General features: G+C 41.6%; 1 protein-coding gene across 1 annotated transcript in view; it reads right to left on the bottom strand.

Moving 5' to 3' along the window:
- The window catches only part of nrxn2b (neurexin 2b), a 252,766-nt gene that overhangs the window by 219,828 nt on the left and 5,438 nt on the right, over window positions 1-27,500 (bottom strand). The window contains exon 2 of the mRNA XM_079462581.1: window positions 4,045-5,277. Within this exon, the coding sequence (XP_079318707.1) occupies window positions 4,045-4,756 (712 nt within the window). The 5' untranslated portion in view covers window positions 4,757-5,277. The remainder of the gene's footprint in view (window positions 1-4,044; window positions 5,278-27,500) is intronic.

Raw genomic sequence — 27,500 nt, 5'->3', positions numbered from 1 at the left:
TTGAATATGTGTCTATAGTTCTGAGCTGTGTGTGTGTGTGTGTGTGTGTTGAATGTGTGTCTATAGTTCTGAGCTGTGTGTGTGTGTCTATAGTTCTTAGCTGTGTGTGTGTGTGTGTGTGTGTGTGTGTTGAATGTGTGTCTATAGTTCTGAGCTGTGTGTGTGTGTGTGTGTGTGTTGAATGTGTGTCTATAGTTCTGAGCTGTGTGTGTGTGTGTGTGTGTGTGTGTGTGTGTGTGTGTGTGTGTGTGTCTATAGTTCTTAGCTGTGTGTGTGTGTGTGTGTGTGTGTGTGTTGAATGTGTGACTATAGTTCTGAGCTGTGTGTGTTGAATGTGTGTCTATAGTTCTGAACTGTGTGTGTGTGTGTGTTGAATGTGTGTCTATAGTTCTGAGCTGTGTGTGTGTGTGTGTGTGTGTGTTGAATGTGTGTCTATAGTTCTGAACTGTGTGTTGAATGTGTGTCTATAGTTCTGAGCTGTGTGTGTGTGTGTGTGTGTGTGTGTGTGTGTTGAATGTGTGTCTATAGTTCTGAGCTGTGTGTGTGTGTGTTGAAAGTGTGTCTATAGTTCTGAGCTGTGTGTGTGTGTGTTGAAGGTGTGTCTATAGTTCTGAGCTGTGTGTGTGTGTGTTGAATGTGTGTCTATAGTTCTGAGCTGTGTGTGTGTGTGTGTTGAATGTGTGTCTATATTTCTGAGCTGTGTGTGTGTGTGTATGTGTGTGTGTTGAATGTGTGTCTATAGTTCTGAGCTGTGTGTGTGTGTGTGTGTGTGTGTGTGTGTGTGTGTGTGTGTGTGTGTGTCTATAGTTCTGAGCTGTGTGTGTGTGTGTGTGTGTGTGTGTGTTGAATGTGTGTCTATAGTTCTGAGCTGTGTGTGTGTGTGTGTGTCTATAGTTCTGAGCTGTGTGTGTGTGTGTGTGTGTGTGTGTGTGTGTGGAATGTGTGTCTATAGTTCTGAGCTGTGTGTGTGTGTGTTGAATGTGTGTCTATAGTTCTGAGCTGTGTGTGTGTGTGGAATGTGTGTCTATAGTTCTGAGCTGTGTGTGTTGAATGTGTGTCTATAGTTCTGAGCTGTGTGTGTATGTGTTGAATGTGTGTCTATAGTTCTGAGCTGTGTGTGTGGGTGTGTTGAATGTGTGTCTATAGTTCTGAGCTGTGTGTGTGTGTGTTGAATGTGTGTCTATAGTTCTGAACTGTGTGTGTGTGTGTGTGTGTTGAATGTGTGTCTATAGTTCTGAGCTGTGTGTGTGTGTGTGTGTGTGTGTGTGTGTGTTGAATGTGTGTCTATAGTTCTGAGCTGTGTGTGTGTGTGTTGAAAGTGTGTCTATAGTTCTGAGCTGTGTGTGTGTGTGTTGAATGTGTGTCTATAGTTCTGAGCTGTGTGTGTGTGTGTGTGTGTGTGTGTTGAATGTGTGTCTATAGTTCTGAGCTGTGTGTGTGTGTGTGTGTGTGTGTGTGTGTGTGTGTGTGTGTGTGTGTGTTGAATGTGTGTCTATAGTTCTGAGCTGTGTGTGTGTGTGTGTGTGTGTGTGTGTGTCTATAGTTCTGAGCTGTGTGTGTGTGTGTGTGTGTGTGTTGAATGTGTGTCTATAGTTCTGAGCTGTGTGTGTGGAATGTGTGTCTATAGTTCTGAGCTGTGTGTGTGTGTGGAATGTGTGTCTATAGTTCTGAGCTGTGTGTGTGTGTGTGTGTGTGTTGAATGTGTGTCTATAGTTCTGAGCTGTGTGTGTGTGTGTGTGTGTCTATAGTTCTGAGCTGTGTGTGTGTGTGTGTGTGTGTGTTGAATGTGTGTCTATAGTTCTGAGCTGTGTTTGTGGAATGTGTGTCTATAGTTCTGAGCTGTGTGTGTGGAATGTGTGTCTATAGTTCTGAGCTGTGTGTGTGTGTGGAATGTGTGTCTATAGTTCTGAGCTGTGTGTGTGTGTGGAATGTGTGTCTATAGTTCTGAGCTGTGTGTGTGTGTGTGTGTGTGTGTGTGTGTGTGTGTGGAATGTGTGTCTATAGTTCTGAGCTGTGTGTGTGTGTGTGTGTGTGTGTGGAATGTGTGTCTATAGTTCTGAGCTGTGTGTGTGTGTGGAATGTGTGTCTATAGTTCTGAGCTTGAATTGTAACTTGTATTCCAGAGTATGTGATATTTCCCCATCAACAGCAGAGCAGTTGTTTAGTATTTACAGTACATGAAGAGTGTAATGTTATAATTGCTTGTGCAGATCAGTTGTGACGCTGTAGGTGTTTAACACAAGCATCTGTCAGTCATTTACACCAGAGACATTTGCTCATAAAGTCAATGTAATCCAATCAACACGAGCCGCTGCACATCACTGCTGTGGTATAAATGATCTGATCACTCTTAATCCTCTGCCCTCCTGATCTCATTTCACATCTGTAATTACAGAAAGACAAAGCTTTACTTCTGACAACAGAACGCTTCTGAATCTCAACTCTCCCGTATGTCTGCACTTTAGTTCAGAGTAACATCCGTCCATCCATCAACTCGCTTTCATACCGCAAGCTTCATAAGAACTCTCACTGTTTTACAAACACACTCCTTCTCAACAAGACATGTCATCACTGTATAAAGAAATAAAAGACATGATCATATCTATCAAGAACCAAACCCATTTTGTTTATCTAAAGCCATTTGAAATTACTTTTGTGTACAAAAATATAATTGTGACAACATTTAATTTATTTCATAAAAAAGATTGAAGATTTCTTCATCTGAAATGTGGAACAAAGTGATTGTTTAAGTTTGGCAGATACCACAAAATACAAGATGAATATTATCTGAAATCCCTCTTTTCTTACTCCCCAAAATAAACACAGCAACACTAGGATGAGAAAAATATAAGAGATCATGAGAGACTATTTTAATAAAACAACAGAACAGCTGACCAGAACAGTAAAGAATATCCTTTGCAGATGGCCAATAATGAAATGAAGAGAGATTTGTTAGTTGTGAGAGAGAGAGAGAAAATGTTCTCTGTCCTTCTCTCTAGAGGGCGAATGATTCCTGCGGTCACAGTGTATTGCTATTCTACTCTTATTTTCACTGAGAACATAACGCTCTCTCAACTCTCCATGACCTCTTAACTCCACCCATCACCTTACACACACACAAATATAAACATACTGTCATGATTCTGCTGCATCATGTCATGTTTCTCTTGGTTTAGTGGCAGGATCATGACAGAACCTCATGTTAAATGTGGAGAGAGACAATTATTGTTCTTATGGCCTTCCATACTCTGTCCGGTCTCGTCATTGTTCCCATCGTCTTGTTACCTCGTTATTGATTAATGCCCTTCACCTGTTTCCCTCTTGATTTGCTCCCTTATTTAATGCCCTTGTGTCTTCTGTCTTGTACTGGTTCATTGTGGTTTGTGTGGTGAGTTCCTGTGTTGTGTGAGTTTAGTTATTTGTAGTTTATGTCAACAGTTTATTCAAGTCTTGTTTATGTGTAGTTAGTTTTAGTCCTGTTCTGTCTTGTCATTATATTCCCATGTTTTGTTATGTTACCCCCACGTGGGTCTTTGTTTTATTATTTATTAAATATATGTTAACCCCTTACCCGCTGTCTGCACCTGGGTCCTCTCTCCGTGTCTCACCACTCGAGAATCATGACACATACACACACACAAACACATTGTCACAGCAGGTGCTTGTGTTTATTTATCCTGTCTGGTAATGTTACCTACATTCTGTACAAGTATTTGTATTTTTTGTCATTACAGACACCTTAAGTTTATTTAGGTGCTTATGACAACATAAAGGCAATCATTTCCTTTTGGAAACCTTACGTTGTCTTCATCATATTACATGTAGAGTTTAAAAGAATATATAAATGTAGAGGTGCCTGTGATTGGATCCTTCATGGTGTTTGTTTATACAGAAGCTCAGACTCTGAAAGTGAACTATACACAAGGTAAACTACATCTACAACCAAATCATTTACATGCTGTTTGGAAAAAATACTGGGTCAAGCAACACAGAATTCACATCATTCTAAAAGAGCGTCAATAGTAAAAGAGGCCAAAGTTTTACCTTCTTTGCAGTATTTTCCTCTGAAGCTCGTATGCGAACAGTCGCAGTGAACTTCTCCAAACTGGACAGTGCAGTATCCTCCGTTCAGACATGGGTTCTGCTTGCTGCACAGGTACTCCAGATCGTTCTGAATCCCGTTACTGTTCATTAGAGTCGGTGGCATCTCTCCCACCTTCAGATTGGAGATCAATCCCATAAACGGAGGTTCGTATTTTACAGTGCTGGACGTCAGGGCGGACAGACGAACGTCAGGCGGAATTCCTCCCACAAAGAGATCGCTGACCACGGCCATTTCTCTGCGCTTGGAACGGACTTCGGCCACTTTGGTCTCCCCATCCACCATCAGCATGGTCTCACGGTAGTTACGGGTAAGCAGCACCATGTGCCATCGGTCGTCGTTGACGCGGGTTTCCATCTGCAGCGAGGCGGGTTCGGCGCAGTGGATGGCGAATCGGAGCTGCAGATGTCCACCGCCGATCAGGAGTTCCAGAAAATCGCAGTTCCCTCCGTCATCAAGGTAAAGGACTAGCGCTTGGCTCACGTTTGTTTTCAGGCTAAAGCTGAGCTCTCCGATGCTGCCTGCCTCCCAACGGGCGTAACGCGCCCACTGCCCGGGACCGCCGCTGAATTCAAGGCCCCCCACCAACAAGAAGAGCCCAGCTAACAGTACCGGCCCCAGGGGCCACACGGAGGAACAACACTTTGCCATCATTTCAGACAACCAGACAAAAAAAGTACTCCCTTCTTAGGCAAAGGATGGCGGCAGCAAATACAACGTGTGTTTCTTTGACTTTTCCTGAGGCCTATGTGCAAAAGCCAAATTCCCAAACCTGCCGGCTCAGCACAACTGCCCTTTGTGAGAGAGAGAGAGAGAGAGAGAGAGAGAGAGAGAGAGCTCTCTTCTTTTGGTTTTCTTTTCTCTCTCTGTTGCTCCTTCTTGATTTTATCCAGACTCTCTCTGTAGTCTCTCCTTGGGCCGGTACATCAGGTACAGACTAGAAATACAGGAGGGATCAACAAAAAGGAAATTGGTGTTCTTAAGCATCTGATGTTTGATGTCTGTGAAAACAAGCGCAGGAGAAAGAGCAGAGAAATTATCAGAACATGTCTTCTGGATCATTCCTTATGGTCTTATCAGCGATGGAATCCTCTACTTCTTTCAAACGGCTCGGGTCTACATGAGGAATCCCTGCAGGTAAAGTATTGCCCTTCAGATTTCAATGTCCTGCAGGTCTACAAGATAAAACCACACAAACAAATAAACTTTGTTAGATACAGCACAAACAACCTTACCAAAAACAAACATGTTCATATTCCTAACACACATGAAAAAAAGATGTCAATAAACATCCGTCAGTGCATGACAAAAACACAAAATTCATAAAACCGTCCCATCCAACTACATGAACACAAGCTGAAACACTGAGAAGTTGAGATGTGACTGATCATCTGTTAAGGGATGTACCAATATCAAAATCTCACTGGAATCCTTCGGTTTAAAGTGCACGTTACGATATTTTAAATTCCAAATGATGACCTTGGAAAGGTATTTTGCTATTGCGACAGGACAATATCGATCATGTTGTTACATCCCTAGTCATGAGTGCTGAAAGCTGATGTGTGAATTACAGCGCAGCTCTCGGCTCATCTGAAACACAATGAAGCCATTGACAAGACCGATCTGATTGATGCTCTCAACCCTTCGGCCTTCATTAAGACACGCACATTTATTCTCAAGAGACACTTTAACAACTCACAATTAAACACTCCACCCTCAACCAGACCTCTCTCACACACTCTTTCTTTCTCACACACGTGTATGATGTTGTGAGGCGGCAGGTCAGGTGGGTGCTGAATAATTGCTTTGTTGTGTCATAAGTGGTCATTACATATTCATACACATAAAGAGATCCATTATCATCTGACCATCAGTGACCTTTAATAACTGGCACGTCTTCTACAGCAGAGAAGACAAATGTCTAGTGTGACATGTCGAAAACAGGAGTTCTCAAACTTTTGGGGCCAGGGACCCTGAGAAAATGTTCCAACCGTCAAACGTGACCTTTCCTACATGATTGCGTAATACAAAGTGCAAGCCATATATTTATGTTTTTAAAGTATAAATGACCGATGGTTTGGCTTGGCTAAGCCTAATTCATCAGCTGGTGTTGTGTGGAGACTTTTGAAGCGCTTTTCTCAGAAAACATACAAATACAGATCATTTTCTGTGTTTAATTCATATTGTTAATTAACAACTTCCGGTTGGAGCTCATCATGCTAGCACTGGTCACAGATTATTTTGCGGTCCCCCTAGCTATGGATTGCGGACCCCACTTTGAGAACATCTGGTCTAGAACACACTCTCTGTCTGAGTGGTCTTTATGAGTAGTTCACATTATGCAGCAGATGCCGGACTGGTAATCTGGCATACCGGGCAAATGCCCGGTGGGCCGAAGCACTTGGGGCCGATATAATATAATATTATATTTTTTTAATCGGCCAACGACCAGCCCATAAAGCAGGGACAGCGGCCCATTGGTTAATTTTCCATACTGACACTGGGCTGGCCCAAACATCTCTTAACAGACTCCACCCCCCCAGTTTCTCGTGTCAGATGCAGTCAGTGTCTTATAGAGTGTTCACACCAAATGCAGTAAAGCGCGCTATTAGCGTCTAGTTGGACGCTTGAACATTTTGCTTTTACTCGCTTCATGGAGGGGCTTCTGTCAGGCGGCGCCCGTCTGTTCCGGGAATGGAACAGTAGATATGCATATCTACAGGGACCGCAAGGATGGTGTACTGGTTGGTTGTGTCCGACCCATTGTGGTGGGCCGGTCTGAGTAAAAATGCCAGGGCCCTTTTTTTGTCCCAATCCAGCCCTTTTATACAGTCTGACTGAACAAGACTATATCAAAATCATTTGAGACTGAGACAAACACACTGTCACACCCTGAAACACTCGCACACACACACGCACACGCACACGCACACGCACGCACACACACACACACAGAATGTCAGCAAAGGGCAATCCAAAGGAAATTGTCTGCAGTAAATGACTCTGCATTACCATCTTAACTAAACTGTCAAAAAGCAATTTGCTTCACACACACTGAGTCTCAAATCTGCACCTTATTACAGAGTCTGGAGTGTAATTCAGCTTCAGACTCACTCCACCACAAGCACTGAGAGTGAGACAGAGAGAGACGTCTGCAGAGCAGAATTAGGACTATATCCTCTAATAATTAAAATACAAAAAAGAGCGATTAAATTCTATAACCACCTTAAGAACAGCGATACAGAAACACTCCATCACAAAGCCTTACGTCATCAGGAGCTGAACCCAGAGAAAGTTGGATGAGACAACTTGATCTCAGAACTAACTCCAAAACCCCAAACGTGTCCAACTGAACCCCAAACTCCAGCCAGAATTAACCAAATGATAAAAACACAAAAAGAAAAATATCTCAAACACTGGACAGAAGCAACAGCTCAGCAAAGTAAACTTGAATGCTATCGGTCATTAAACAGAGAATATAAAGCGGCAGAATACCTCAAAAGCGTATCAGACCCTAAACTAAGAAAAGTGTTGACCATGTACAGACTCAGTGAACACAAGCTCACTGTTGAGACGGGCCGACACAGACAGACATGGACTCCAAGAGAAGAGCGACTGTGTCCACACTGCACACAGAGACAAGTGGAAACAGAGCTGCACTTCTTAACCTCGTGTCCAAACTATTCGGACATCAGAGAAACATTCTTCCCCCAGTTCACAAACTTCCACAAAGACTTCAAGCAGTTTCAACAACAGGACAAGATCTCATACATACTGGGAGAAAAGCCCATCAGCTCAAACCTGACGGCGAGATACGTCAAGTCCTGTCACGACAGAAGAGCAACAACCAGCACAACACTGACACAACACAACACACACAACACTGACACAACACACACAACACTGACACAACACACAAAACACTGACACAACAACAGGACAAGATCTCATACATACTGGGAGAAAAGCCCATCAGCTCAAACCTGACGGCGAGATACGTCAAGTCCTGTCACGACAGAAGAGCAACAACCAGCACAACACAACACAACACAACACAACACACAAAACACTGACACAACAACAGGACAAGATCTCATACATACTGGGAGAAAAGCCCATCAGCTCAAACCTGACGGCCAGATACGTCAAGTCCTGTCACGACAGAAGAGCAACAACCAGCACAACACAACACAACACAGACACAACACAACACACAAAACACTGACACAACAACAGGACAAGATCTCATACATACTGGGAGAAAAGCCCATCAGCTCAAACCTGACGGCGAGATACGTCAAGTCCTGTCACGACAGAAGAGCAACAACCAGCACAACACTGACACAACACAACACACACAACACTGACACAACACACACAACACTGACACAACACACAAAACACTGACACAACAACAGGACAAGATCTCATACATACTGGGAGAAAAGCCCATCAGCTCAAACCTGACGGCGAGATACGTCAAGTCCTGTCACGACAGAAGAGCAACAACCAGCACAACACAACACAACACAACACAACACACAAAACACTGACACAACAACAGGACAAGATCTCATACATACTGGGAGAAAAGCCCATCAGCTCAAACCTGACGGCCAGATACGTCAAGTCCTGTCACGACAGAAGAGCAACAACCAGCACAACACACACAACACAGACACTGACTGGGATCGGATATACACTCACGCTGTGCCTGGATTTTTCACTCCTGTGTGCTCACTGTGTTCCCGTGTAACAGTGCGTCAGAAGTTCTGTTTTACTACAACGCCTTGGATCTACTACATTACTATGTGGATTCGTCTGCTATCTGCTATCATCGGCATTTTGTCAGTGACTGGGCTCCGTGGAGAGCGGATCTTCGAATACCCGGACCACGCTATGATAAGGTACTCTCTGCCTGAACTGCTTTCACTGAAACACCAGTTGGTGCTCAACACATGTGTTTGTGAAACTTTACGATTACTTCACCTTCTACGTCGGCCCAAATATGTTCATAGGGGTTCACAGCGGAATTTTAACATCACAGGGACTGACATTAAGGTCTTATGTTCCCGTCCCGCATGTACTGATAAGCAAAACATCTCTCGTGGTGTTTGGCCTACGAACTTATGTTATCCACAACAAGTGTCTACAATATACTCTGATAAAGTACGCCCTGATTTCATCAGGTTTGCCCATCTGAATATACGTTCTTTGAACAAAAAGACTGATTTACTCTATGACATCATCTTGGACAAAAAACTTGATGTCTTCTGTATTTCTGAAACTTGGCACCAACTTGGCACTAAATCTCAATTTATGTACTCCACCGGGATATAGATATCTTGACAAATCTAGAGCAACTGGAAAAGGCGGTGGCCTTGCTGTTGTCTACAGTACTGATGTCTCTGTTACTGAAATTGTTGTTCCTTCTGTTTCATCGTTTGAGAGTATTGTTTTTAAAATGAGCGGTGCTACTCCTGTTCTGATTTTGTTTATTTATAGGCCACCGAAGCCTAAACCTCTGTTTTTTGATGAACTCACAGAGCTAATTGCATTTCTAAATCCCCTTTGTCCATCTATGATTCTTATTGGAGATATTAACATTCATGTTGATAATCCTAGTTGTAATCATACTGCTAACTTGATGGAGATTCTGGACTGTTTTAACCTGATACCTCAAATTTCCAACTCACAGACACGGCCTTTGACACGGTGTGTCACTCTATACTGCTTGAGAGACTCGAGACTTGGCTTGGTATTTCCGGTACAGTGATTGAGTGGTTTAAATCATACCTGACTGATCGTACCCAGTTTGTTATTTTAGAAAAAAATCTAACGTTGGACAGGTGTGTCATGGTGTTCCTCAGGGCTCTGTCCTTGGCCCGATACTTTTTAATATTTACATGCTTCCTTTAGGGCAGATTATTAGAAAGCATGGTCTGGGGTTCCACTTCTATGCTGATGATACACAGATTTACATTAGCACAAAAACTAATATCACAGATGTTTCAGCAACCCTTTCTAACTGTCTCCAGGAAATTAAATTATGGATGTACCAAAATTTTCTTAAATTAAATGGTACAAAATCTGAGGTTCTTTTAGTTGGTACCCCTGCAGCTACCTGTAATGGTAACATTTTTAATCTGGACATCGAAAACAATGTACTGTCTGCATCACCACAAGTACGTAACCTTGGTGTAATTTTTGATTCTCACTTGACACTTGAAGCACATATTAAGAGCATTTCAAAATCGGCATTTTTCCATTTAAGGAATATTGCTAGGATCAGGTCCTTTCTTTCATTACCTGATGCAGAAAGGCTTGTCCATGCACTTGTGACCTCTAGGCTTGATTATTGTAATGCCCTTTATGTTGGGCTACCAGCAAAATCTATTACGCGCCTGCAACGTATACAGAATTCAGCTGCACGTGTTCTTACACATACTCCTTTTCGTCAGCATATCTCTGGGGTGCTTAGCAACCTGCATTGGCTTCCGGTCCATGACCGTATTGATTTTAAAATTCTTATCTTAACATATAAAGCTGTACATGGAATTGCACCTTCATATATATGTGATTTAATTACGCTCTATATGCCCTCTAGATCTCTCCGTTCTGCCAACTCTTTTCTACTTAAACAGCCTTCTTGCAGACTGAAAACGATGGGTGAAAGAGCTTTCTCTGTGTCCGCCCCCAGGTTGTGGAATGCACTTCCTTTAACTGTTAGGAATGCCCCAACACTAACAAGTTTTAAGAAACAGTTAAAAACCCTTCTTTTTAAGATGTCTGTGCCTTAATTGGTGACACTTGATGTGTATATTTGGTCTTATTTCTTGTTTGTTTTCTTTTTAATGTATTTTTAATGTATTTTTAATGTATTTACTTTTGTACTGTACTGTAGCGCTTTGGGTACTAGAAAAGCGCAATACAAATAAAATGTATTATTATTATTATTGTTATTAACACAACACAACACTGACACAACACTGACACAAAACAACAGTGACACAACACAACAGTGACACAACACAACAGTGACACAACACAACAGTGACACAACACTGACACAACACAACAGTGACACAACACAACAGTGACACAACACAACAGTGACACAACAGTGACACAACACTGACACAACACTACACTGACACTACACTGACACAACACTGACACAACACAACACTGACACAACACTGACACAACACTGACACAACACTGACACTGACACAACACTGACACACACAACACTGACACAACACAACACTGACACAACACAACACTGACACAACACAACACTGACACAACACTGACACAACACTGACACTTATGACAGGATCCTGTCACTTTCACTGAGAACTTTTGTCTATACTTCGCACTTTTGTCTGTATTGATATGTACATATTGTTTCTTATATAGGATACTCTTATTTTATTTTATACAGAATGTTTATATTTAATTCTCCTGTATTGGTAATGTAAAACACTAAAGAGAGAGAGAGAGAGAGAGAGAGACACAGAGAGACAGAGAGAGAGAGAGAGACACAGAGAGAGAGAGAGAGAGAGAGAGAGAGAGAGAGACAGAGAGAGACAGAGACAGCGAGACAGAAAGAGAGACACACAGAGAGAGAGACACAGAGAGAGAGAGACACACAGAGAGAGAGACACAGAGAGAGAGAGACAGCGAGACAGAGAGAGAGACACACAGAGAGAGAGACACAGAGAGACAAAGAGAGAGAGAGCGAGAGAGAGAGAGAGAGAGAGAGAGAGAGAGAGACAGAGAGACAAAGAGAGAGACAGAGAGAGAGACAGAGAGACAAAGACAAAGAGACAAAGACAGAGACAGCGAGACAGACAGAGAGAGAGACAGAGAGAGAGACAGAGCCAGCGAGACAGAGAGAGAGACAGAGAGAGACAGAGCCAGCGAGACAGAGAGAGAGACAGAGAGAGAGAGACAAAGAGAGAGACTGAAATATAACACTGGAATCATTGGATCTCATCGATGAAACACAATTTAAATTGTGTAAATCATTCGTAAAGTAATTCTAAAATACAGTTATGGATTCATGAAAATTTTTGTATTTTCAGATTGTTAGTTGATACGAATGAAATGTGATTGTGAATGAGCGTGCATGTGCGCCCAGTTTAGGAATATTGGAAATTATTAACATACACACATTTTACAATGAAATCTGATGGTTACAAAGTATTTGGGAAGGTCCGTTTTACTTAGAATTTCCTCGCATATTTACGAAGGTTTCATGAATGAAGCCCAATGTGATTAGAGTTTAGAAAAGATCAGTGACAGATTTTCTCCTCAGCGAATGACACGTGAGATTCGCTCTGCAAGGTCAGGCTGGAGCACCTCACAGTAAACTTGCTGTCAGAATCACAGAAGAGCAGCATGAAGGTCACAGTGAGAGGACTGGAACGCTCCATCAGTGCTTTACTGATAACAACCTCCCGGTGTGTGTCTCATCACACAACACACACAGATAAGATGCTCCAGTGCACTACACAGGGCGCTAAGGTGCAGACGGCTCTGACCGTTATCTGTTCAATAACTGACTCTCTCCTGACAGCATCCATCTTTACACTGACCTGAGGTCAGCCTCATCGCATGACTTAATGATCTCAGGTCAGATGTTCACAAAGAGAATAAATTTACCGTTGCTCAGATGGACAGTGATTTTACACAAAAAAACAACCATGAAGGAAGGAAGGAAGAAAGAATGTGTGTAAATATTATGGCCGCACGTGTACCCTGTAGTGGGGAAGGGATCACACATCAGCTTGTGTGTTTATGTTGCTGAACACATTTAGTGTTAGTGTGACTTTACACTGTGAGTTTGAGTGACAGCAGCTCAATTCGGTTTCTAACGGGGATCTGTGAACCGGCAGTAGACAAACAAAATGCCTTGGGACAGACAAACTCCTTCAAGCTAAATGTTTAACCTCCTGCACCGACCGCATGGATTTCACCAACATTACAGCCATCACACAATTATATCTCGATTTATTCAGATGAACACGTGACTGTGTCATTTCTGAGGACTTTTGGCACAGACTTACTCTTGAAGCATTTGTGTTGATCAAGAAAAATAAGATCGAATTCTAATTTCAACATGATTTGTTCTTCAGGCATTTCTCTTGAAATAGAAGAGATATCAGCTGCCCAAGCAGGGTTAGGTATGGATCATATAGGACTTTCACTTTATTAATGACAGGTATTCCAAATGAATGCTGATTTCACATCAGTGCATCTAAAACCTTCACATGTCAGAGATCTGCAGGCGATGCTGAACGTGTCGTCCATGCAGTCCTGGCGATGATCCCGCAAGCGTTTCCAGCCCTATAATCACTTCTGCCATATGGTGCTCTGAGCTCAAGCGCGGGCCGGGAATCTCAAGCAGTTGAGCGAACGATGCTAATCACGGGTGTAAATCTGTGCTAGCATCTCATGCTAAACAGCTGAAGCTGAGGTTATGGCGGCGTCTCCTGCAGCGAGGCAGCGTTGGGCTTCATTATAATCTGATATCAGGCACAGCACTGTCAGCATCTCCTCTCTCTCGCTCTCAAGTCAAATCTGTTTATCCAATCAGCAGCCATGACTCCTGCTGCTAATAAAGCCTATTGGAATGGTTTCTGATTAGCCAATCAAACGCAGCACGCCACCACTGATGGAGCTGCTTTCCTGTTTCATTTCCATGCCAAACATCATCATCATCTTCATCATGTCCTGCACAACACAGCACAGAGACGTCAGTACACTACACTTCAATACATTCTAAATGGACACAGTGGAGTCATGTGACGTAAAATGCAAACACGGATTAGCACTTCAATAAATATTATCGTGTTAAAAAGAGGCAGGAACTGTGAAATTGATTCGAGCCACTGGAATAAATCCTCCAATCCAGCGGCTGACAAGAGAGAAAAGAGGACAGTTGAGGACAAGAGAGACTGTTGATGCCACATTACTGGAACTACACCTTTACACGTACACAAAACACACAGACTGACACCGTGACATATAAAGTGCCTGTGCATTATGTCGTACTATCAGAATCTGAGCTCATAATCCTGTTTAGGAGTAAAATGATTACAGCACACAAACTGTCATGACACACATGAGACTCCCTCGCTAACCCTTCAACAACAGAGATCCACACCTAAACACACGTGCACACACAGTCATGTCTGTAAAATGGCCGTCTGTTGGGCTCCATTTTGTGCGGTAGCTCCGTTTGTGTCATGACGCAGCGGTCGAGTCCCCGGTGAGTAAGTGACTGTTGATCATAAAAGCACTTTTTGAGTTCGGTGGACTCCTGCAGTTCAAATGAAGCCATTTTATTTCCATTTGATTCTGTGTTGAGAAGAAAAGCAGTCGGGTAATACCTGAACATCACAGCCGAGACTCTGAATAACAGATGACCCCACCAAACCTGTCAATCACTATGACATCATGCACAGGTTCAGCCCTCTCTCTTTATAGCTGTCAATCACTCTGACATCACAGGACATACATTTAAGTGCTTTAAAGGGGTGATATTGTGCGAATACATGTTTTTCTGTGTCTTTGGTGTGTTATAAGTTGCTCATGCATGTATTAGGCACCCAAAATTGCAAAAATGTAAGTATCAAAACAAAAGATGCATTCAATCTAAAAGCGAATGCTCACACAGACCTGCCTGAATCGCCTCGTGTAGCCACACCCCCACAAATCTACATCAGATCGAGGTATGATTGGACTAGGACCGCACAAATGTAAACGCAAGCCAGGTGGGCGTACCTGGGTGTATCAGTACAATTGAAGAGGAACCTGATGTTCCAAATAGGGTAAGAAGAGTTACATTTCCATCACACGCTTGCAGTATTCCACCAATCACTGCACACTGATTAACTGGCCAATCACAGCTCACCTCGGTTCTCAGAGCGATGAGCTTTGTAAAGAAATCTGTATGTGTCAGAGAGGAGATACAAACATGCACAGTGTGTGGAAAATATAGCGTTTCAGACCCTTAAATCGTGTCTACACATTGAAATACATCTAAACAAACCATAAAATTAGTTTTAGCCGTGTCATATGACTAGGGCTGGGCGATATAGCGCGATTCACAATAATTGTGCATGTCTAAATAGATTCTGAAATCGATTCTCAGTTTTATGCACAGCTCTTCCATGAACTACAGCTCTTTGCTCAGTAGGAAGTACTGCTTGATCTAAATTCACTACGAGATTGAATCATTTATAACGTGCATATGAAAAAGCAACACTCATCAAACATCATCATTATAAATGTATTTTATTATCATGAAAATACCTGAAAAGGTTTGAAGAACAGCGATAGAATATCACCACCATTGTAATTTCCCGGAACTGCGTGTGTTAATTGTTCTTCTGTGTCCCATATTCAGAGTTTCTGCGCGAGAGAGGCCTCTGGCTTTCAGATGTTGCGGTATTTAACCGTAATTCATTGAGGAAACTGAGCATAAGAATTGCACAATATATCGCCTGGCCCTACATATGATCCCTTTTAAGCCTTTAACATAACTTCCAGCTTAAGATTCCAAAATATTCGCTGTTTCGATCACATTTACACACGGACTCCAAAATTTGTAATTTAAAAATGTATTGATTTTCTGCGGTTTTCCCATCCGTAGCAAACATTTTGAGAGGTTTTTTGACATTTCTGAGCCACCGTCCAAAATCCAGGATGGCGTGAGTTGATCCCTTTCGTCTCGCAGCACAAAGCACTGTCTGAGGGTACAGAGACATCGGATATAAAGCGAGAGAGTGTGACTGCAGAACAGCTTGGAAAACAGAATGGTATGTACTGATTTCAAAACAGGGTTTACGAAAGAGACCAGCGATCGCATTCCAGGGATCCCTCTCTGTCTTTTCGAAATCACGTTCCAGCTTTTTGTGGGAGAAAAAAATGAAATACGGGCCTTTCACAGGATGATGGCAGAAGATGGGTGTGAAAACAGGAGTGTTGTCAGGTATGCAGATGCAGACAGCTGTGAGGGGTGAAAGCAGAGAGAGCAGAGCAACATCAGCACCAGGCTGTTTTGTTTTGCAAACTTTTTTCGAGATGGATTTGTTAGTTCACCCAAAAATCTACATTTTGCCATTATTTACTCACCCACATGACGTTCTACACCTTTTAAGACCCCCCAGCATTTTCAGAACCTGGATGTCTATGAGTCTCTACGAATGTCTCCAAAAATATCTTAATTTGTGTTCCAAAGACGCTGAGAGGTCTTGTAAGGTGTGGAAAGGGATGTGGTTGAGGAAATAATGGCAACATTTAGATTTTTGGGGTAACCCAATCCTTTAATACGCATCAGACTCAGTGTGCAAGGTTTCTGTGCGTGACCAATTTTTGGAATGAAGACGAAGAAACAAATGCATCTGAAAATGTGTGTGTCTTATATGAAATGCTGGTGTGTGCTTGCATATGTTGTGTGTGTGTGTTGTAATGATCTTGGCTGAATCTAATTTTCCTCTTCTAAAGAGCGTGACCGTCCACCTGCTGTGAAGCCATTTGTCTCTCTTTTTCAGTCTCTCTCCATCTGTCTCTTCATCTCTCTCAGATCGCTCATATAAATGACACCTTTCTCAGAACTGTCTCAGAAATGACTCAAGAGGATGGCAGGGAAGGCATTTGTTTGGGTGGGTCAGTGTAATTGAATATTTTGACAGAATATTAAAAATGACACAAAGTGATTTAATAAATAAAACACACAGAGTCTTACAGCCAATTACAGCAAATAAGTTACCAGTAGTTACAGGAATAGTAGAAACCTATCATTTGGTCATGTCAGACCTTTATGACTTCCCTTCTTGTTCAGAAATGTTGATAATCAAACAACATTGAACCCCATTGACTCTCATTGAAACAACACTAAAGAAGAATTGAGAAATCATTTGTGTTTCAGATTTTCTGATCGATCTTGAAGGCATCCTCAATCCACTTTTCAACTGAATCGTGAGGCTCCTGATTTTGTCTGTCGTCTAAAACAAGATAGACACATTGGCGTTCGACATTGAAGCACCGTGATATCAGAGAGCTTTGTATGCTTTCACATAGGGCTGCAACAACTAAACTGAAAATAGTTATCAATGAATTTCATTATCGTTTAGTAGGTCTGTGACGTCTCTTGCGAGCTGCGCTGTTATAAATCAAGCACGTCTTCTTCCCTTTTAAATGACTATTTTAGACGTGTCTATTCGTGCAGCATGAGCTTCGCAGTTTAACCCCCAGTTTACACTGCATGCGTGAGCAGAGCGAGAGCAGCGCCGTCAACGTAACTACATCATTACTGCACCAACAGACTTGTGAGGGTATTCACACCGGAAGCTTTTGTACAGTGTGACAGCAAATGCATCAAATGTGCAAGGTGAGCCAACCAACCATACAACATGCATTTGTTCTCTAAGTTTAAACAATTAAAAATGTGATGCATTTAAACTTATGTTAGCAAGTGTGCAACACCCACTTAAATGGTAAACAATAAACAGCCCAAATCATGTTGTTGCAGTCATACTTCAAAATAGGACGGACCTAGAGTACCTGAATACAGACTACAGAAATATTTAAAAACAAATGAAGCGGTACATGAAATATAAATGTGTGCTTGTTTTTACCATCTTGCAAAAATACACAACAGGCTTGCTTATTCTGTGCATTTTGAGGACTTTTATTAAGCAACAATTAATTTTGTCCATCTTCATAGTGTACTGTTACTTTGAGCTCGAGCAGTGCAGCAAAAATTTACATTTACATTTACATTTATTCATTTGGCAGACGCTTTTATCCAAAGCGACTTACAAGTAGTTTTATACAGTGGCACATTACTGCAGAGCAATCAGGGGTAAGGTGTCTTGCTCAAGGACCCTTCAGTCATGACCTGCTGGCACTGTGATTAGAACCAGCAACCTTCTGATCACAAGCCCAACACTCTAACCAAACCATCGCATCAACTGGGGGTTAAAGTCAGAAGTGTCTCTCCGTGCAGCACAAGTTGCGCAGTTTTAAAGCCCGAAGTATCTCTCCGTGCAGCGCAATGTTCGCAGTTTTAAAGTCTGACGTGTCTCTCCATTCGGCACAAGTTGCACAGTTTAAAAGTCAGACGTGTCTCTCCGTGCATCGCAAGGTGCGCAGTTTGAAAAGTCAGAGGTGTCTCACCATGCTGCCCAAGGTGCGCAGTTTGTAAGTCAAACCGGTTTCTCTGCTCAGAGCAAGGTGCACAGTTTTAAAGCCAGGCATGTTTTGAATGCATCTCTTCAAGCCGCGCAGTTTTAAAGTTTTAAGGTGAGAGGAGTGTTAAATGACAAAATTTAAGATTATACTGGTAAAACCCAATTTGTGGCTAAAAACTCTGATATTTAGTCCAGAGGTGGGAAGTAACGAAGTACATTTACTTTTGAGTACTGTACCTAAGGACACCTTTTGAGTATCTGTACTAAACTCAAGTATTTTTTTTCGGGATACTTTTTACTGTATTTCGCTACATTTGAATCTCACTTTTCATGCAACAACAAAAAAAACTATTTCCTTGGCCAACATACCACTCCCTCCCACATTGACTATTTTCAGCTGCTTCTAATATGACACACCTGAAACAACTCATAAGCCTTGGTGTGTTAATTAGGCAGACATCCATAACCAAAGATCTAATTAAACGTTTTATCAGATTAATCGATAAAATAAGCGTCCAACTAATCGATTTTCAAAATAATCGTTAGTTGCCGCCCTACTTTCACATCATTCTTGCCATGCTGTGCATTAGACAGAGTGGCTTGTTTGTGTGAAGTGAGATTGTCCTTGTTTTTGTTTGTGATGTTAATTGATGGCACATCGCTTATTTACTTACTTTTAGACTCTTTTGCGATTATAACTTCTTTCCCGCCTCCATTGAGTTCATATAGCCTATATCTAGAGCCTTATTATTTCCTTTTCTTATTTTCTATTAAATCTGTCATCTGCCGGTTCTGCGTGTATGAGTGAACGTGTTGCACAGTTTAACATGCTTCACGCATGACTCATGGATTTGTACGTCTCACTGTTTTAAGTAGTTTTTTTTAAGGTTGTGAGAGTTGTGGTTGACCGGACTGAGTTAGGAAGAATGTTCCACCAGGAAGGAGTTGTTGTAAAGGAGAATGAGTGTTTGAAATGAAAATGAGAGGAGAATTGACTTCCCTTTTGTGAAGGCAATACAAGATGGCGCTGGTTTGCTGCATGCAGGGTTCTTGATGGGGTGTAGGAGTGTAGGAGGGTGTGAAAGTATGCTATGTGTGAAAGATCCAGTGATAGTCCTGTATGCAAACATCGGTGACTTGAATCTGATTCAGGCTTCAACCGGTAGCCAGTGGAGAGAGATAAAAAGGGGTGTCACATGAGCCCTCTTGGGCTGTTGGAAGATGAGGCGTGCTGCTGCGTTTTGAACCAGCTGAAGTGGTTTGATAGCCTTTGCAGGAAGACCAACAAGCAGAGCATTGCAGTAGTCAAACCTTGAGATGACCAGGGCCTGGACAAGGCTCAGTGAGGTAGGGTCTAACCTTTCGAATGTTGAAAAAGGCATATCGGCGTGATCGCTTTGTCTTTGCAATGTGATCATTGAAGGACAGCTGTTCAAATATGACTCCGAGGTTCCTGGCTGTTTTGGAAGGAGTGATTGAGGTATTGCCAAGTTGGATGGTGAGATTGTGTTGCACCGTGGGGTGTGCTGGAAACACAAGTCGTTTTGTCTGGGGTTCACCTGTAGGTGATGCTCTTTCATCCAAGCTGAGATGTCTTCTAGGCAGGCTGTTATGCGAGCTGCTACAGTGGTATCGTCTGGGTGAAACGAGATGTAGATCTGGGTGTTATCAGGACAACAGTGATAGGAGAAGCCGTGTGCCTGTATGATGGGTCCCAAGGATGTCATGTAGATGGAGAAAAGCAGCGGCCCAAGCACTGACTGCTTGTCATCCAGTAGTCTGTTCTGGGATATGTTGTTATAATTGCTTCCAATGTTTCATGATCTGTAAGTTGCTTTGGATAAAAGCGTCTGCTTAATGACTGAAATGTAAATGGATAGGTAGGAAGCGCCAACACACTTAAAGGGAAGGCTCACCCAAAAATTACTCACCATGAAGTTGGAAGTTACAAACCTACATAAAACAATTGAGAAAGATATTTGGAAGAATATTAGCAAATTACATTTCTGTGGCACCTTTGACTACCATTTAAATGTTTTCAACTATGGTAATGAGTTGTGTCTCAGAAATCTCATCTTGTTTTGGGTTCAACCGAAAAAATACATTTATACAGGTTTGGAATAACTTGAGGTTGAGTAATTCATGACAGAATTAAATTTTTTCTGTGAAATGTCCCTTTAAGACAGAACAATATGCACATGCATTACTTTACCAGTGACAGTATATGTGCTATTATTATGGGCTTCTGCCTGTCCTTATAATTGCTGTTAACATGATTTGTGCTCTTTACTGCAAGTTGCTTTGCTAAGAAACCATCTGCTAGACCTGCTAATGTAAAGACGCAGACATTATAAATGGCTCTATATATCACAGTAGTGTTTAGTTCACAGACATCAATGAGACTTACTAACCTCACTATTCTTAGCTTTGTATACTGTGCTAGGCTTTAATAGACTAGTTTGATGCACTTATGTATTTTGTTGCCTATGTTGTTATAATTGCTTCCAATGTTTCCTCATCTGTAAGTCACTTTGGATAAAAGCGTCTGCTAAATGACTAAATGTAAAATGACTAAATGAGACCAACTACAGAAGCACAACTGACTGTAAGCATCTTAAAATAACCAATCCATTGTCTCTGCGAACTTTGGCCTTTTCATGTGTTTCCTGCATTAAAGGAGTAGTTCATTGTAATGAAGGTTCAATAGAAGGGAAGGAAGGAGGCGGGGACCAGAGGACATTTAATTAAACAAACAATGAACATGGAAGTAAAGACCGGCAGCCGCCTCATGGTAGACTGCCGGCCATAAAACATAAACTTGTTCGGGCCCGGTCCTCTCTCGTCAACAGTCCTGCCAGTCGTCCTTTTAAGCTCCCGATCTCCTCCGTGAGAGATGCGGGACCGATGCGCGTACAGCTGATTGCGAGTCACGCTGGCAAAGTTGTATCGGCTTGAGATTCATTTTCCAGTTCAGATTCAGGCTCCAATTGAAAAGGAAGGATCGATGCCATTTAATTACCTGTCAGTAGTTTTGGAACCTGATGTTCCGAATATGGTAAGAGGCGTTTCCGTGCAGTATTCGACCAATCACTACGCACTAGTGAACTGGCCATTCATAGCACATCTCGCTTTTCAGAGCGATGAGCTTTGTAAAATATCAGCGTGTTTCAGAGAGGCGGAGCAAAGAGGAGATATGTATTAAAACTTAAATCGTGTTTACACATTGTATTACATCTAAAGCAGACAATAATATTCATTTTATCCGTGTGGAATGACCCCTTTAAAGATTAGAAATTAAACACATGGATCAACTCAGGAAACATTTGTAGTACTTACACCCACAAACATTTTTCTTATGATTTTTACTGGTCAATTTTGCTAAATGAGTTCCACGGACATTAAATGGCACCGGAGGCTCAGAGCGCAATGAACTGTGGGTAATAAAGCAGTATAGCCAAGAAGGCAATGACAGCAAATTAGCAATCACAAAGGGTCAGAGGGAAATGCCTTATAGTCTAATACAACTATAATGCCATCGAAGCAATCCATGTGCAAAACAATCCTCATTATAATTCTGCTGCTTTGACTTATATGAATAATAAAGTATACAATCCACATCAGTTAATTAAAACAAGAAAAAGAAGTAACCTTGGCAACGTGACAGAGAAACAGGAAGTTTGTCAGTAGAGAGAGTCTGATGTTAACCTCCTCCTAGACGAGTCACAAGCTCAGACAAAACAACACCAACGAATACTACGGTTTCATATAATACACACATCAAACCAGCTCAAGTTTGACAGCAATGTGGTTTTGGTATGTTATGCAGTTTAAAAAAATAAACACATAAGAGATGCGGAAACTGATATCCTGACTTCGGGCAACAAGGGAAGTTTGTCACTACGCTTGTGCACAGAGTCCTTACATCTGCTAAACACAGAAAGCGATTACAGAGACACAGTTGATATGATTCAGCAGCGTTTCTGAGATGCAAGAGGTTCTTCTCAGTCACACTACGTGTTCTGTCCATATATGCGGGTCTGTGTTAGTATTCACTTTATATTTATAACTATAAATGTAGCAATAAATACAAAAGGTCGGTATATGTCTCAACAGACACAAGAAGGGAGATTGATATTATACTGCAGCCTTTAAAAATTGTCATATTTATGACAGGACTGATGACCCAATCATCCTCACGTCCAGTTTCTGTCTTTTGTCAACACATCTCTCTGCGAGACACAGAGAGCTAACTGAAGCAAACACAGAGAACATTTCTGCATGCAAACGTCCGCTATATCGCAGCAGTGTTCCCATACAATGCATTTACTTGGGCAGGCCACCCAAGTCTATGTATTTGGCATCACATTTTGTCCTTTTTTATCCACCTCTGATAATGAATGTAGCTGTGATGGATTAACTTGTGAATAAACAGCGCTTCAGTGTCTTCTTTCTTTCTTTCCTGACTTGATTGATTGATGTGAGTGACGTGTGGCCGTGTGCGTGCCCTCGGCTTCTACCAATGAGCGTCGTGCTGTGCGTAGTTAGCTCCGTGTAACAGTGATTCCTCAATATTTCTGAATTTGCGGCAAATCACTATACGTGAGCTTTAATAAAACTATCACTTCGATGTAAAATCAAAGAAGCGCTCATAATACAGCAACACATTGACGAGAAAGAGAAACAGCATATAGCACCCAGTGCATACGTTTTGTGATGATCTATTGATAGAAATGCAGTATAATATACATAGCTATGTCTTCATAGGTGTATAAAGAGCTTACACATATTAAGCGTTATTTTCATTAAACCTTAGAATGAGCTATTTCTATCTATATACACCGCAGGTCCCTTTGTATAATTCACCATGTTCTGTCAGCCGTCGTAGTGTTTGGAAAGGGAGGGGGAGGGTTGAAATTCATAACCTTGCCGCTAGATATTACTGACTGGACCTTTAATGTAATTTTTATTTTATTTTGTCCGATAATGTTGCGTTTATGTATCAGGATTTTAGCAGCAGTAAAAGTCACCGCTGGTTGCATTCAGCTGTAAAATGCAGTATAATGTGACAGATTAGAGATGTGAAGAAAAGCAGATATCAAGTGCCAACACCAGACCAAACACAACATGATGACGTCACAGTATGCTGATTAGTCTCTCAAAATCCTGTAGGAAACACTGCACAGCACTATTCTAGTACTAATAGAGAAACATTCCTTGTATTGCATGAAGGCCTTCTGCTGCTATTATTCTCAGTTAAAAGTCTCTTGGGCTAAATACATCTGCTGAACAGGACCAGCTAAATGTTTGTGCAAACTGCAGCAGAGAAAAAGACAACATACAGACAGACAGACAGACAGACAGTCTACACCATGTTCTGTCGTTGTGCTCAAATAAACCAATCGACTAATTATGTCGCACGTGAATATTGCTACACATACAAATATCATATTAAAATGAAACCTGACACATATAAATAAAACACTAAAATCTATCCATTTGGATCCATTTGGACCACACACCCCTATGGTTATATCGACATGTGACTCAAGCGTGCATGCTTATGTGTCGTCTTCAGTAAATGACCTTGTCCCCAATTATCAAAGACACGACCACTAGGGGGAAGAGAGACTTTCTTTCGGCATATGTTGTTTTTCCCATTTGACAAAACCACGTGAGAATCTCACACTCATGATCAATGCCAATTCTCCAACATGTTCCTCAGTGTGAAGAGAAGACAACAGCGTGGATGCTGATGGAGTCAGACGAATAGCTTTCTCAAGCACTCGGCTGTGGGAATAGTTTGTGCGCGTTGAGTGGGTGGGTGGTGAGACATCACAGACACACAGATATGCTGTTATTATTGAAATACTATGAATGACCTGCCTGTTATACAAACCCCGACAACTTATTTTCTTTGTTTACTCTAGGAAAATATGTTATCAGACAGCACTGGTATTATGAAAATTAATCATACTTTCATATGCACGGCAGATGAGATTCAGCGCCAGACGCAAAGCTGAAATCACAGGCTGTCAGACTAAAGTAAAAAACAAACCACAGCAGCAGAACGTCAAATTACAACCTCCAGAGCACACATCATCTTTCTGTCCTGCACATATTTCCACTAACAGAATATATGTGCAAGAAGCCTCGTAACTGCAGCAGCTGGTAATCAGGCAGTGACGGGCCGTTTGAGTTTAAGAGTTTTCACTGCTTGCACATCACAGGCTTTGTTTTTTAATATCAAAATGTTTCTCAATAATATAAAATAATATAATATAACATTCAATTTTATAATAATAATTCTGTGGTGCTGAACACACACTGTATAAACACACTATATAACAAGACCGGAGCTGTCTGTGGTGCTGAACCCACACTGTATAAACGTGACCGGAGCTGTCTGTGGTGCTGAACCCACACTGTATAAACGTGACCGGAGCTGTCTGTGGTGCTGAACACACACTGTATAAACGTGACCGGAGCTGTCTGTGGTGCTGAACACACACTGTATAAACGTGACCGGAGCTGTCTGTGGTGCAGAACCCACACTGTATAAACGTGACCGGAGCTGTCTGTGGTGCTGAACACACACTGTATAAACGTGACCGGAGCTGTCTGTGGTGCTGAACACACACTGTATAAACGTGACCGGAGCTGTCTGTGGTGCTGAACACACACTGTATAAACGTGACCGGAGCTGTCTGTGGTGCTGAACCCACACTGTATAAACGTGACCGGAGCTGTCTGTGGTGCTGAACACACACTGTATAAACGTGACCGGAGCTGTCTGTGGTGCTGAACACACACTGTATAAATGTGGCCGGATGTGAAAATTCTAATGCCAAGCAGCAGAAGTTGAATTTAAAAAGCATTTTATCATATCCCCTCTCTCTCTCAGACACACAGAGAAACACACACACAGAAAAAACTTTAACAGCAGGTTACCAGCACACAGTGGCTAACGTCTAGAACAGTAGATTGTTGAGAAAATGGATTTCAGAAAGAGCAGAGCCATAATCCAGCAAAAGTTTGATGGACCAGCCTGACCTTTCCACAACCACATCTGCTTTTATAAGAGAAAGAGAGAGAAGGAAGAAATAGACATAGAAAAAAGCAATGAAGAAGAATAATGAAAGGCTGTTTAAAAACCTTATTAGGTTTTATTCACTTCCTAGTTCATCTTTGTTACAGTTCGTTGCTTTGGTGTTTTCTATTACTAATAAATAACAACTTAAGCAATTGCTGAGGAGGAAAGAAGCCTCACCTTAAATAGAAATGCCTAATGAGGACATATGAAAATTGCAGTGAAAATTCTGTACATAGTTATATAATATAGGAGAAAATAACATACAGAAGATCATAGTTGTCTCAGAAATGTATTGGTAGGTCTATCGCTCAATCATAGAGCTACAAACAAATTTCAATAAGAGGCCATTTTACGGCACCAGACAGTAGATTTTCAGGAATGATGATGTTATTCTATGAGACTTTATTACATACTCCAGTAATCACACCACCATCTAAGATATTAACTTTGTCAAGAGAAGTTTCCTCTTACCCGTGTGATGATCATGTGACATGCAGCTAAAACCCTAAAACTGTTCTCGTTTCCAAAATAAATGTATTTGGCTATAGTAGAACCAATCATACAAATGCAGACTGTATAGACCCTTACAGAATATTGTGCAAATGTATTTCTACAGCTATAGACCATTGTCTCTTATCAAATGCTCCATATCAGCGACAAATACAGAGAGAAGTAATATATTAAATGTTACACAACAGAGTTAAGAAACAGACCCGGGAAAACCGAAAAAAACGACAAAAAGACCGACAATTTTCCATCCGGAGCTATTACACTTGAGTTTTCCAGAGATAAATGGCAAAAGGTCCTAAGATGTGAAGAAAGAAGGTCACACTCCTAAATCAAATCCAGCTTTGTATTGTGCTATAAGCGGCAAAAATTTGTGAACAACTTTCATTTCATTTTTAATTTACACAATCTCTTACCCTCTGCAGGCCTCAGACTGCTTGTGTGTGTGTGTGTGTGTGTGTGTGTGTGTGTGTACGGGTCACTGGTGTCAATGTCACAGTGTGTTAATGAAAGAACGCTGGTTGAACAGACCGAACAGAGCAATCGGGGTTGAGATCAGACCAGCCCAGAGAGTCTCAAGTTCTTCTATTGTCCTCTACAATTGCCTGATCAGAAGAAAGAAGATGCTCTCTCGCTAAAATGAGGTGTGTTCCTCACATTCAGATCCCTCACACACACAAGGCAGGATTTTTACGGTGTGTGAGTGTGTGGAAGAAAGAGGAAATTGGGAGCTACACACACACATACGTACACAGAAATGAAGAGAAGATGCTGAATAAGCAACAGCACTGCAGAGAGACCTAGAAAGGGAGAGAGACAGATAGAAAGACAGACAGAGAGAGAAAGTTCAAGCACAAAGCTGCTGTGAGGTCTGTCAACTGCAGTCATGACAAAACAATCAAAAAACTGTACGATAGCACATCAACACATATGACAGCAACCTGTCTTTGCTGCTTATACAGACGAGAATATATATTTTAACATGCCTGCTTATATGTGCAAATTAATATATTTAATGTTTGTCTGCGCTTTTTGGAAATATAAAAGTCTTATTTGACCCTGCCAATAATTTTTTTTTTGATTCAATGAATTGGCTTGTCCATCCTGCTGCTAGTAATATCAATACACAAAAGACAAAAGACTGTCACGATCTCTGCTCGCTCTAACATTTCCTCAACATTACATTCAGTCACCCTGAATTGATTTTTAAGATTCTTCTTAAACGATTGGAAGAAATTCACTTTAAAGCCTCGGTGCAGTCAGCGAGTGAAATGAGATCAGAGAGATTCAGCTTCTCTTGTTTAAACTCAATCTTCCCCAAGCTGCTGTGCTACGATTATTTAAATTAAACCTTCTTCAGTTCTCTGGCTAGTGTTATTAAATCACAGCTCGGTTTCATTCAAACCCTTTGTTTTGCTCAAATGTTGTGCTGCTGCTGCTTATCCAGGAAAAGCACATGGAGCTAAATTCTACATTCAGTCATTTAAGTCGCTCGCTTCAGAAAGTCTCAATGTGACATATGCATCTCATTTATTCATTTATAAGGTTGCCCTTAAGAGGAAACATTGAGCACAACATAGAGGAGCAGCATTAA

This window comes from Barbatula barbatula (assembly GCF_947034865.1).
Source record: "Barbatula barbatula genome assembly, chromosome: 1".
Taxonomy (NCBI): Eukaryota; Metazoa; Chordata; class Actinopteri; order Cypriniformes; family Nemacheilidae; genus Barbatula; species Barbatula barbatula.
The sequence above is the reverse complement of the archived record's forward strand: the minus strand, read 5'-3'. Positions and strand labels throughout refer to the sequence as shown.